The 13362-nt window shown below is 39.1% G+C and overlaps 1 protein-coding gene across 1 annotated transcript; it reads right to left on the bottom strand.

The window, feature by feature from the left end:
* Positions 1-2249: 2249 nt before the first annotated feature.
* Positions 2250-8694, bottom strand: tnfrsf1a (tumor necrosis factor receptor superfamily, member 1a). Its single transcript, XM_069657019.1, has 10 exons — positions 8550-8694; positions 7596-7707; positions 7296-7404; positions 7067-7192; positions 6814-6969; positions 6630-6708; positions 5883-5935; positions 4711-4886; positions 4506-4623; positions 2250-3646 (listed from the first exon to the last, which is right to left on the bottom strand). The coding sequence occupies exons 2-10, from the start codon at positions 7662-7664 to the stop codon at positions 3348-3350; spliced, it is 1185 nt and encodes a 394-aa protein (XP_069513120.1). The 5' UTR covers positions 7665-7707; positions 8550-8694; the 3' UTR covers positions 2250-3347.
* Between the last annotated feature and the right edge of the window lie 4668 nt (positions 8695-13362).

The following is a 13362-nucleotide window of genomic DNA, read 5'->3' as shown; positions in this document are numbered from 1 at the left end:
TCTCTGCTGGGATCCGTCCCTCCCTCTCGCTTCCTTTCACCTGCACCCCCTGCTCTCTGCAACCTGCCCGACGGGAACGACCAGATTCTGCAGCCAACAAATCAGTGCTCAGGGCTGGTTAATGTGTCGCAGTAAGAGGTGTTTAGTAGAGGCGGAGGTGGTGACTGTTTTGCTTTGAGGATGATCTATTGTTGTTTCATGTCAATCAGAACCATTGATCAGCCTGAGCAAACAGGGGGAAAGCATTTTAAAGGAGGAAAGAGAGGTCTTATGAGGTCTTTGTACAGAGACATAGCATAACGAGAGACATAGATGTGAGATCAAGAATGAAAGTCTGCTCTTTGATCAGCTGAGTAAACTTGAAAACGGCCCAAGGTAAGAAGAGCTTCAGGCATGTGGACAGATCAAAAGAATGTAGCTACAGGAAAGGAAAAAAAGATCATGTGAGGTCATAATAGGAGTTTTAAAAACCATATGAGAGAAGATGTCAAAGAAAATGTGATGAAATGTTTAAGGCAGCATGATGGAATGCAGACTGGCAGCGTGCCGGAAGTTTAATACGCTTTTACATCCTCATTAACTCAAATATTTGTACTATTAAACACAACATTAAGACCACACTTCAGATTTACACTTCAATATATATTTATTCAAAGTTCTGATTATAATACAATCTTTTGTACATGTGGCTCGACGTCGTTCAGCATCAATTGTTCGTTCAGTAAATGATCCTGTTTGAATAATTCAGATCTATAATAAAGGGTAAAAGTGCTTATTGAAGACACGTCCTCAGGCTGCTGATTCATATTAGAATCTGCAGGCTGAGACTGGTATGATAAAAGCTGTTTTGGCTGAGGCATACTGAGACAAGGTGTGTCCTATTTCCTCTAACAGTTGTGAATAATGCTTGTATGATGGGGCTGAAAAGAATGCTAATGTGGCTGTGAAAAGCAGCCCACGTGAAGTGGGAACTACAGACTTCCCTAGCTTTGTTATTGTTCCCATAAGACAACGACCTTTCCACTGTTTCAACAGGAACTACTTTACAAACATTACTAGTTAACGTTCTGGCTGATAAGCATTTCATTCTGCACTTCCCTATGAGAAAATAAAAAAAACAGTTTGTAATACTTTAACCTGTCTTTCAGTGACTATTGAAATTGTCAGAGTTTTATGAACCTATTTCATAAAGTGGGCACCATGGATTAAAGGTTTGTTTCAATAAAAAGCCTTATGTTTACAATAAAGTACAGTCATAACATCATGTTACATAATAAAAAGTGATCAGCCCAGTATGTAATCACAAAAACTGCCCGTGTCCTCAAAGGTATTCTTTACAGTAAAGTGATACTAAACAAACAGCGCATCTTAGGGAAATATAGTTTCATATTCTTTGTGAAATTCACTTACTTGCTTTCTAGCAGAAAAAACACTCTCTTATTTGTGTTGTAAATACAAAGCTGAAGCCTGTTAGCTTGGCTAGCTTAGCTTAAAGACTCAGACCTGGCAATAGCTAGCCTTGCTCTGTCATAGTTTGGGCCACCTTCATCTCTAAAGATCAGGGCCTGTATTTACAAACATTCTGGGAATACTCTCAGAGAGCTCCTTACTTAGCTTAAAAACTTCTAGCAAGGAGTCCTAGCTTAGGAGTGATTTAGGAACTCTCGCAGAGCAAGGGACAGAAACTTTTATCTTAGTGAAGAGGCGTGGTTGACCCCGTCGCTAGGTATGACACATTATTTTAAAAGCTGTGATTGGTTGATCCAAAAAAAAGCTCTCTTAGTGATAATGGGCATAGAAGGACAATGAAATCGATCGGCCTAATCAGAGAATCTAGTCACACATTGTGTCAACATGTTGAAAACACATGCTCACTTGCGCAGTAGCCTCTGCACATGCTGATAGTTATATTTAGTTGATCATGTTAATTATCCATGCTGGTAACTTTAGTACTTGGAAGGAAAAATGGCTCATCTTTCATCAATTCTGTGAATGCTGGCCAGCCTACATAAAGATTATAAGACGCTTCGTTGCTTGGCCTTAACAAGAAGAACCAGAAAACTCAAATGGACCAGCGTTTACTTGTAGCTCAAGTAGTTGACTATTGTAACACATAAATTCCCAGTTATACAGCTCAAACTAAGAGGCAGGCATGGGAGAACACAGCGCAGCAGATAGATGCATCTTTCCGTCTGGTTGTGCGCACTAGTGAGGAGCTTTCCACATCCAGTGGAAAGGAAACACACAACAAGAGGCTGTGACAGCGCTGTAATTGTGATCACCCTGCTGATTGACGGCTGTGACAGAGCAAAGTCGTCACTGTTGCACTTTGCATTTTTCCTGTTGCCAAATATCTTAATGTTGTGATCACTTTCATTTCTGGCGATATCGCGCTGGGAGGGAGATCGCATCTCTACCACAAACACGATCCCTGCACGATCCAATCTGTAGCGCTTAATTAGCTCACTGTCATTCAGTTTTTGGAGAACATTTCTCCTATCTCTCCGTCTTTCCGCCATTTTCTCCTCTGCTTGAGAAACTCTTAAAAATCCTCCTCACTACTCCCAACTGTTTCTCACCTTAAGAGCTCTTTCAAGGGCTGAGATGCTTTTATTACTTTTATTTTTACCAGGATCTAGTCTTAATTTTAAGGGGAAATTCTTAGAAAACGTCACGATTCTAAGAATTTTCTTAGTAGGAGTCACTGGGAGCAACTCTTTGCATTAGGAAGCTTTATGAATACGGGCCCTGAGCTCCCTAACAAAGTAGTTCTAACATGTCACTGTATAAAATCACAAGCTGGCAGGCTACGCTAAATTTCTGTTAAAACCACAAAGCGGCATGTTGATGAGTACGCTTTTAAAGTACGGGAAAATGCAATTTGCTATTTTGGAGAATCTAGGCTAGCTGTTTCCAGTCTTTACGCTAGGCTATGCTAACCTGCAGCTTGGCTTAGCTTTATATTTGCTGTACAAAAGTTGAAATGATCTTCTCATCTAACTCAAGCGATAAAGGGAAAAAGCCTTAGCCTGAAAATGTCTTATCACAGATAAGATTATTTAGACACGTATAAATGCTAAAAGCTGGTTACACATTTTAAGCAGAATTTCTCAGTGCAAAATCACATTTTCTGTGACTCCCCCTCCCAGAACCATTTGATCGGTCGCTCTCAGTAGTTGGACCCTGTCATCTTCGCGAGTGATTGGCAGGAGGAGAGGTAGAGTGCTCAGTGGCGCTGGCTGCTGTGAAATAAAACTGCTTTCATTGTAGCACCGTGAGTCAATCCTCAAAGACAACAATACTTGGTTTCATAAGCTTTTTGGTTCCACTTGGCACACGTTGCAGAATCACTGAATGCTGTACTTTGTCTCCAGCTCCTCGGCCGCCCGTCCCAGATGCATCTCCCTCAGTTTGTCCAACAACTCCTGCAGCAAGGGCATGTGCAGCATTCCACCTCGGACTCCTCCGCCTGAACCAGACCCCATCTCAGCCCACACCCTCAGCATCTGGTAGTGAGCCTCCTTGGAGGATCGATGATCCAGCTCCGCATGGCTGATCTCTGAATCCCTCACGCCGAGAGAACGCATCAGCTGCTTCACCTGATACACTGGAACCAGATCCAGCACGGTGTAGATCAGATCAGGGACTGCAGGGGGGAGCGAGGAGAGGGAAGGGGGGTATTGAGGGGAAGAGATAAGAGTTAGTACAATAGTGTCTGTATGTCTGAGCCAAAACACCCTGGACCATTGGTCAGGTTCATGCACTGCTATGCACAGTTGTGGTTTATTTTAAGTAAGACTGATTGCTCCATAAGTGACAGACATCTCTACGTTGTAAAAATGAAATAAAATAATCTAATAATTAATACTCATATACACTATTGCTGTCAATGGAAAACAGAGCATTCTGAAACATCAGTTTGTCACTCATGGAGCGATCAATTTCAGTAAAAATAAACCACAGACGTCTCTAGGTTTTCTAGATGAAGGAGACAATTCCTCAGACCTTTTTCTTGTTAACTGAATATTTGATACAAGTTAGAATTCTGCATTTACAACATAGACTGTACAAAAAGATGGACGACATGACAGCTCCCTAAAAGTGAAGCCAAAACATTTCGGGCGCCCCCTGCTGACTGGCTGCAGTATAGGTCATAAAGCCCGCCTCCTCCATGTTAACAGGTGGGACATGAGCCAAACTATAAAATCTAAATACACGCCCAATTAATTTTTCTCAAACATGGTTTCTGTCATTAGTTTATTTTTAATTAGTTATTTGAGCAGATGGAGACGCGTTGTCCATCTATATATACAGTCATTGATTTACAAGCATGGGCAGCTGTTTTGAATGCCTAATAATTCGAGTGAAAACCACCTCTGTGTCTCACATCTCTCTGGGTAGCTCAACGTGATCACAATGTGTCCTTGGTGTCGAGTCCTCAGCGATGCAAAGAGAACATTTTAATCTATTCAAGCATTGTTCGGCACATTGGACGGTACACTCACTCTTGATTTCCAGGGGGACACAGTCGGGCAGATTGGACGGCTCCTGATCACTCACGGGACTTTGGGGAACAGCCTCGACGCTGTCATTTGAATGTTTCTCAGAGAACATCAGGCCTTGCTATAAGACAAAGGCATAAACAATGTTAGTGACTGTAGACGTAGATCTGGCAGAGAAAAGTAACCACAGACAGTTTGATCAGCGCACCTCAAGGGAGTCCTGAGAGTCCTCAGAAGTTTCGGAGGACGATTTCAGCAACTTGTTCTTTGTGGACCATTTCGTGACAATGTGGGTGACGACAACTCCCAGCCCCAAGATCACCAAAGCCACAGCTGCAGCTACAACAATTATGTGGATAAGATATTTCTCTCCAAGCTCAGGAGCTTCATGAGGATCCAGAAAGGCACATAGGGAGCAAAACATAAAGACAGATAATTAAGATACACATCTTATAAACAAATACTGAATATCTCAAAAATATACAGTTTCTTCAGGTTTCATGTGTTAAAGCTCCTGTGAGGAGTTTTTCCACTGGTTATGAAACAGACTGAAATTAATTCTGATTACCCTATATGAGCTACAAAACCAAACCAGACCATCAGCAACAAGATTGATTATTTCTATATAGTTATTTTTAATGCCTGAAACTGCTGGTCGGGGGGTAGGTGTCAGACGAAGCGATTAACTGCACGCTGCCTTTGTTTACATTTTCCAGGGCAAACATTTAAAGTGATACATGAGACTGTTAAAGAAAGCAGGATGAGATTTTTGTTAAAAACCACCATTTAAGCATGTACAGGACAAAATCAGCAGAGAGATAAGAGGTACGGCTTTGTCCACAGGGGGCGCCAAAATCAACACTAACTGAAAGTTCCTCACAGAAGCTTTAAGTTCAAGACTTTTTAGTGCTTTTTAATTCTAAAGGACCTGATGATCCTTCCAAATCTATATGGCTGATAGCAGGCAAGAGAAAATACATCGGACTATGTTAAACTTATATTTTAGATTTTTTTTTACACCTTCTAAAACCTTTTTGGAGAAAAAAAACTTTTGATATAAATGTAGTTTAAGATAACAGACAGAAAAACGTATGATGTATGTCCATTGGACAGTGAACGTGTGCATATTAGACCCTTCATGTTGCCACTGTCTCTACAGTGCAGATGTTGTTCTTTACACAGTTGAAACAACAGAACAATACCAGATCTTCTATAATTCATAGTGATAGTTAATCCAACACTTTTTAATACTATGTATAATCATAATTGCGATGGTTACTGCCTTCCAATGACAAATGTAATGTTGTTCTGTAAACCAGTGTAGTAATTCTTAAATATAAAAGCTGTACTGATGATCGTGTCCCCGTAACAAATGCTCACCTTTTGTACTTATTGAAGGAGATGAACAAAGATGTTTGCACTCAGCTGAACAACTGTGGAGAACAGAGAGGACATTTTAGAACAATGAGGAGGAAGTGTCACATCGAAAGAGGAAGTGATCGACTCAGACTGAGACACTTTTAACACTAGCGAATGAGTTCAAACAAGTGCATGTTAACACTTCAGGCACAGTGTCACAGTATCACAGGTACCACCACACAGGAATGTGGTGAGTGGCTACATCACTACGTTGCTTACATAAATAAGAGCCTTTGGACACTTCCCTGTTTCAAATTGTTGTTTTTCTGTATAACCAGTAAAACCTTTGACGCAGTTACGACAATGTTTATGTCTGTTATTTTGAGGATTTCTACCACACCTTAAATCTACAGCAGTATCGCACAGATATCTTAAAGCTTAAATTAATATACCTACTTTAGAGCTACAAGGAGGTATTTTTCCAAACATGTAGTGACTCAGCCTGTGTTGCCAGAAGCCCAGGAGGAAGTATATTTAACAAACGTCCACTTTTTTGATAAATGTTAAAACGTCAGTGGCAAAGTTTGAGTGTCTCGTAACTTCTCTCTTTTGTTGCAACAAAGGAAACATTTTACAAAGTCAGATGTGTTCTGCAAGTTTCGATTCAACAAAACAACTTCCCCTTTAAGAGTTCTAAATAAACCCATCCCAAACAGCAGGATGGGAACAGTGCATGGACAAAAAGCTCTTATAAATCATTATACTCACGTCTTGCAGAGTTCACACTTGTTGCCGACTCTGTAGTAGTTATCTCTACATTCACACACAGTGTTTCTCTCTGGTGTACCTGTGCACAACAACACATATTCTGTTTAAGCACAATGGAGGTAATAGTTCACAAGTAAGCTTTTAAGTAAGCTGGTGTATGATTTATTCCAGTTCATAGACTCACATGTCTGTTTTTCCGTCTCCCCAGGTCGACATTGTGCACATTTGAGACACTCATAAGTTTCAGAGTCGATGTACGATCTGTAATAACTATCCTCACACCGACAGACGGTGTTTCGGTGTCTTTCACACGGCAATACCTCTTTTTCATGCCTCGATTCTACAACAGTTGAAAAGAAAGAAAGCATTACCTGATATAAACACTGACAAATCAAAGAGGCGAAACTGATAAATGAAGAGGTAAAATGTTGCTCTACTTTTGCAGAATTTGCAGCTCATGCAGTTTGGGAAGTAGTTCATCTGGTCGGTGAACTGTGACTCGGGGCAGGGTGTGCAGTTACTCCTCTCATTGGAAGCATGGCACTTTTCTACAAGCTTAAAACCTGGAAGACATAAACAAAACAATTAAGTCTTGTGCAATGGATTTAATAGAAGTAGAGGAGTGTCTGTCTTTGTCTGTGTGCTGTGCAGGAGGACAAACTGTACCTGGGGAGCATTTGTTGCAACAAACTCCGTTTCCAGCAGGATAGTCCCCATGTGGACACTTCTGCTCCTCTGAAGGTTGTAACATTGTCAGAGTGGGGATGAACATGCACTGCAACATAGAAAATACAATAAATATACAAAGAAAACTTTAATGTTTAAAAAACATCTTCTTCTTTTCTCTATGTTTGATCACTGTCATTCATTTTTGTATCTATGTGTCAGGGGGGAGAAATTTACATAGAGGTTTGCTGCATATCCTGTGTTGAATATTGCAACATATTTAAGTTGTGTTTCTCTCACCATTAGGAGCAGTATTGTGCCAACAGGGGCTTTTTTACTCCATCTTCCTCTGTGGACACCTCCCTCCATTATCTTACAGGTTTCACTCACTCCATCTGAGGCCACCTGCAATCTGTTTAAAATGACCAGAAGAAAGATTATAAATAAATTATATTAACTTTGCTATGGACAAATTTTTCTTGGTTAACTTTCAATATGAAATAGTCTGAATTTGAACAGTTTCAGACATGTGGGTGTGTGGGTTGAATCAAGTAACAATGAGATGATATTATATTGGGGAGTGGGCTGAAGTTATAGGGGTGTTTTTTCTGAACAACAACAAAACTGATACAACGGAAGTTTGTGAAAGACAAGGAGGTAAGCAAGGAACTAATTACTTTGTATTAAGTATTTTATTTAATATTTATGCCAAATGTTGTAAATTAACTTACATTTTAACTGAGATAGAAGTCATTTGAGATGAATTCCTTCTTCTGTGATACTTTTTCTCATACCAGCATGTCAGTATGAACTGGGTTATTGAGGTTGTCACTAAAATGATTTTCCTCTGCTATAAATTATTTCAATGGGATTCAAGACACATTATGCAAAACATCTATGATCATTTTGTTTTGTTTTCCTAGAGACAAAATTAACAAATTGGTAAACTGGCAATTTAAATAACGACTCTTGTATATTTCTGAGTAACTTGTTAGGCAGCTTCACCGCCTGTCGCACTGAAAAAAACTGAGATTAGTTTGAGATGTGACATTTTAGTCCCTTAAAACTCAGCCTGACGACGTCTGTGTTCACATATAAGGTTGACGTATTTAATAACCAAATTTACAGTCATATTTTAGCTGTTTTTGTTTCTTGTCTGGTCGGTTTCGGTTTACAGAACGCCCACGACAGTACAAGTCTGATATGAATCTGCTCTTCCCACAGACGGGCATGCAGAGGTATTTTACCACTTACCTGGACGACTACCGACGAATATCTTCTTACTTCTGCTCCATACGTCGACGCAAATATATTTAAATGTGATAACTTATTAAGTTTTTACAGAAAGCGGGTTGACGATGCCGTTATCCCCAGTTTGCTGCGCTCGTGCGGGGGTGGAGTTCAGACGGGAAATAGCTGCCTGTGTCACGTGGGTTAAGGGAATTGCGAGGCAGAGTTTGGCAACAAGACATCTGTGGGCAAAACGCATTGAAACATGTCTAAAGTGACAGCTGAGCGACAATGAATGTGTCAGATTATTATCTCAAAGTGCAGAACAGAGACAAGGTTCATGGCAGTCCACATTTGTTACCTGATTTGTCCTTAATGAAGGCTTATTGCAAACTATTGAAATTAGGAATTAAGGAAAAAAAGACCTAATTTTAAAGTATTTTGCAAGATAACCTCACATAATTTTCAATAACATCACAATTCAAGGGAGGTTTTTGTAGGAATTTGCCTTTAAAGTTTCATGGAGTAAATCTAAACAATGAAAATAGTAATTACTGTAATATGTAATTACAGGCACCATAATTAAAGGAAAGAACAGGCTGAAGTGAGCTAAGTATCCAGCAGGCCAGTAGAGTGTAGTCTTGCATGACTTGGCTGTTACAGTAGGGCCATGGTGATCGAGCTCAGTCAGCAGAGACAAGTGCTTCCTCAGAAAAACCACTTCCTTCCTTATATTGAGCAAAGAAAATGTGTCTTTATCTCTCTGCTCTTTCTCCTCAACAGCCTCCCTAACTGTATCAAGAACTATCAAGAAAAGATATTAGTTAAAGGCTAATAATGATCTTATAAGATGCTTGTTTTGTGTTAATTGGACTATACATGTTTATTAAAGCACCGTAAACATGTTTTTTATCACATCAAGAGACATTTATTAGAAGAAGCTTGTTACCAGTTTACAGTCTTATGAGTTTTACTCTAATTGTTTAGCGTTACAAAGACATTTATTGTGTTTAACCAACTCTCCACTGATATGCTCTTCTTCAGTTGTTTTAAAATATACTTTATTTTGCACTTATGAACAGATAACTGCTTTTTGCAGCTCCCCTATCTAGAATAAGTATACTGTACATGTGAGTTGATATGTGTGTTTTTGTCCTTCCTTGCTAAAATGTCTTTTTTATTTATATATATGTGTAATATTTTATTCTCTTTGAGCACATGTCCAAAATCCATATCCAAATCAAACCCCCGACCTTCCCCCTTTATCTGTCACTATCTATTTTTTTTTTTTTTTACATTAATAATAACTTGTTCTCGCTTTAGATCTGGCATCTGCAAAAAGCAAAGTTAACGGTTAATCGGTGCATAGTTAAGTGCTTGCATTATAAATGCATTATAGTTTGTTTTTTACAAGAGGTATATTGGTTAAACACAATAAATCTGTTTGCAATGGCAAGAAAAGTTTCATATAAGCATTTATAAGTGAGTTATGATCTAATAAACATGTTGTTGCACAAATAAAGTCTTATAAACTCATAATAAGCACATTTAAAGGGCTTTTATTACCTATTAACTAACGCTTAATAAAAGGGCCTTGAACCCATTTAATCCCATGGGTCACAATAGTGACCGTAAGAAACCTTTTCAGTTAAAAGGTCCAAAAAATGTAACTGAATGATGTATCAATGTATTTCCAGAAAATATTGAAAGAATAAAACCTCTTAATAACATATTTGGAGTTTTACATGTTTAGTGTATATTGTCACATGACCGGAGCTGATTACTTCCTGGTTGCACCATTAGAGGAAGATGGCTGCTTCAAAGCTCGGACAAAAAGGGTTATTAAAGTATCTTAATATGAACATAAGGCAAAAATGTTTGGTACACATCATCTTCAAGGTGTCTAGTATTGATAAATGTATTTACAATCACTCAACTTTGTTCAGTGTGGTCACAGCTTGAGTAAACATGTTGGCAACAATGGTGACCGGTGGGATAACACAGTGTATCTAGATATACACATATTTATACATATACAGAGTTCTTGTTCTACCTAACTTTCTACTATGTTCTTCCTCTTAGTTTAACTTCGAATTCTCTGTGTGTCTATATTTCTGTCTGTCTATATGTCTATCTATATCCTATGTCTGTCTATGTACCTGTCTTACCTGTCTGTGTGTGTGTCTGTCTGTCTGTCTATATGTCTGTCTGTTTGTGTATACGCCTGTCTATATGTCTGTATGTGTTTGCCTTTTTGTCTGTCTGTCTGTATATATGTCTGCCTATATGTCTATATGTCTGTCTGTTTGTCTATATGACTGTGTGTGTGTGTGTGTGTGTGTGTGTGTGTGTGTGTGTGTGTGTGTGTGTGTGTGTGTGTATGTATGCATGTTTATGTGTGTGTGTGTGTGTGTGTGTGTGTGTGTGTGTGTGTGTGCATGTATGTATCTATGTATGTATGTATGTGTGTATGCATGTATATGTATGTATGTATCTTGTGTATGCATGTATTTATGTGTGTGTATGCATGTATATGTATGTATGTATGTCTGCATGTATGTATGTATGTATATATGTATGTATGTGTATGCATGTATTTGTATGTATGTATTTTGTGTGTATGCATGTATGTATGTATGTATGTATGCATGTATGTATGTATGTCTGTGAATGCATGTATTTGTATGTATGTATTTTGTGTGTATGCATGTATGTACTGTGTGTATGTATGTATGTATGTATGTATGTATGTTCTGTAAGTATCTGGGACCTGGATGGCATATAAGAATGTTGATGTCACTATTGTGACCGATCATAAAACGCACTTTTTCACCTACTTTTCCATGATTATGAAAAAAAAAAAACTGATTATTTCAAAGGGATCCTAATGACACATGATTCGGATATTTTCATGTCTGGGAAAAATGTGGGATTAAATGGGTCACTATGTAGGCCTTCTCTTTCATGCACTTACAAACAGTCACACTGCTGCTGGGTTTCACACAGACAGGCCAGCTCTGAGTCTGCATGTAGATTTAATGTTTCAAGTCCAATAAAAGAAAATAACTTAATTTAGTGTCTGTTTACTTCGACACAACAATGTTTACATGTTTCTGGTAAAGATTCCTCTGAAGTTATGGTCACGCACAGACTAATCTTTACTGTCAAGCAGCTTAATACTGAAACCTATGATAGGCAGCAGCAGGTTTGCTCTAAGTCAGCTCACAGTGATTCTGATGCTCACTTACACTCATCTGTGTATACGGCAGCCTAACCAGAGCCGCAGGCAGCCCCTTCACAATGCTGCTTCGTCAACCTAAGGCCCTGTTTCATAGCTGACGGGAGCTCACGTGATGTGGTCTGGTTTCTGACAGGGGTGTTACAAAGAGAACATGACAGTAGCAAGTGTTTCTTCAGCTCATTCACCTTTCAGAGAAGTGTCTGGTTTAGAGTAAGATGAAGACACCAGCAGTCTTAGGTCATTGGTGATGCCCTTAAATTCTGAACACTCACATTAAACACAAAGAACTGAACAATAACACAGACATGATACAAACTATAATACAACAAAACAAGAAACACCAGATCATGCACGACTACGTGACTTTGGTCTGTTTAAGTTTCAGTTGCTTCTAGTAAAGGCTCCGGTTTGGGTTAAGTGTGCCACATGTTCACCGAAAGTAAATAAAATAAACTGTTGCTGTACGTATATTATCAAAGGAGACGTGGCTTTTATGGGTTTAGCAATAACTTGAATGTGGACTAATAAAAAAAAATCCATCCACCTACAGAGTTTACACAATATTATAAGGGACTTCCCCGGCTATCATTACTGTTACTGGACATTAAAGCCACAGTGGACCAGACAGATGATTATCTTATACCCAAGTATTTTACTCAGGCAATGCAGATAAGCGTCAAACAACAATCACACACACACACACACACACACACACACACACACACACACACACACAACAACAATTTAAAATGTATACAATACTACAAAAGTCTGATTTTGTTTGCTGTGTGCTTAGGACATTAGTTGGTGTTTGAATAGTCTTAAAGGAGAAGTTTGGTCTTTTTAAACCTGGGACCTTTTCTTTTATATTTTTTTTAAATTTGGGTGTCGAAATGACTCAAAGGAACAAAAACTTTTGGAATTGGTCCAGTAGATGTCCTCCGCCGTAGCCGCGACAACATAATCCCCTGGGGCAACTGCGCCCGATCAAAGTACGTGCAAAAAATAGGGGCCCGGGTTTAAAAATACCAAACATCTCCTTTAAGTATAGAGTGCACGCTTATAAGAGGAGGTTGTCATGATGGTAGAGCAGACAGGGAGGTAGGACGGTATATATCGAGTGAGACTGATTAGTTAATTAGAGACAGGTGTGTGGATGGAGAAAGCCGGGAACGTCCGAGGGCCTCTAGTGGAGAGGTGGAGAATGGCACTGGAGCCTGGGAAGTGGGATTAAGTGGCTGTGTTAACTAGAATTTGTGTTAATTCGTTAGTTTATTCTTAAGTGATTCGGGAAGATGGTGTTTTCAGTATGGATCATGATCAATGGATGTCTCCTGATTGTGGTGGTGGCGGTGTCAGATAGCAAACCCTGGAGATGAGCAGTTTCTGAAATACTCAGACAAACAACCATGCCGCATTCAAAGTCACTTAAATCACCTTTCTTCTCTGCCATTTGATTGGCTGATTACATATTAACAAGCACTTGAACAGGTGTACCTAATAAAGTGGTGGGTGAGTATGAACTATACTCACTTTTTAAAAAGGAATTCTATCTCATTTAAAGGAATCTCTTCTTATCACTCACTCCTGTGTGTC

This window comes from Semicossyphus pulcher, unplaced genomic scaffold (genome assembly GCF_022749685.1).
Source record: "Semicossyphus pulcher isolate SPU_LCO1_2020_fin unplaced genomic scaffold, fSemPul1.0.p SCAF_9, whole genome shotgun sequence".
Lineage (NCBI taxonomy): Eukaryota > Metazoa > Chordata > Actinopteri > Labriformes > Labridae > Semicossyphus > Semicossyphus pulcher.
This window is presented reverse-complemented; position numbering and strand designations above follow the sequence as displayed.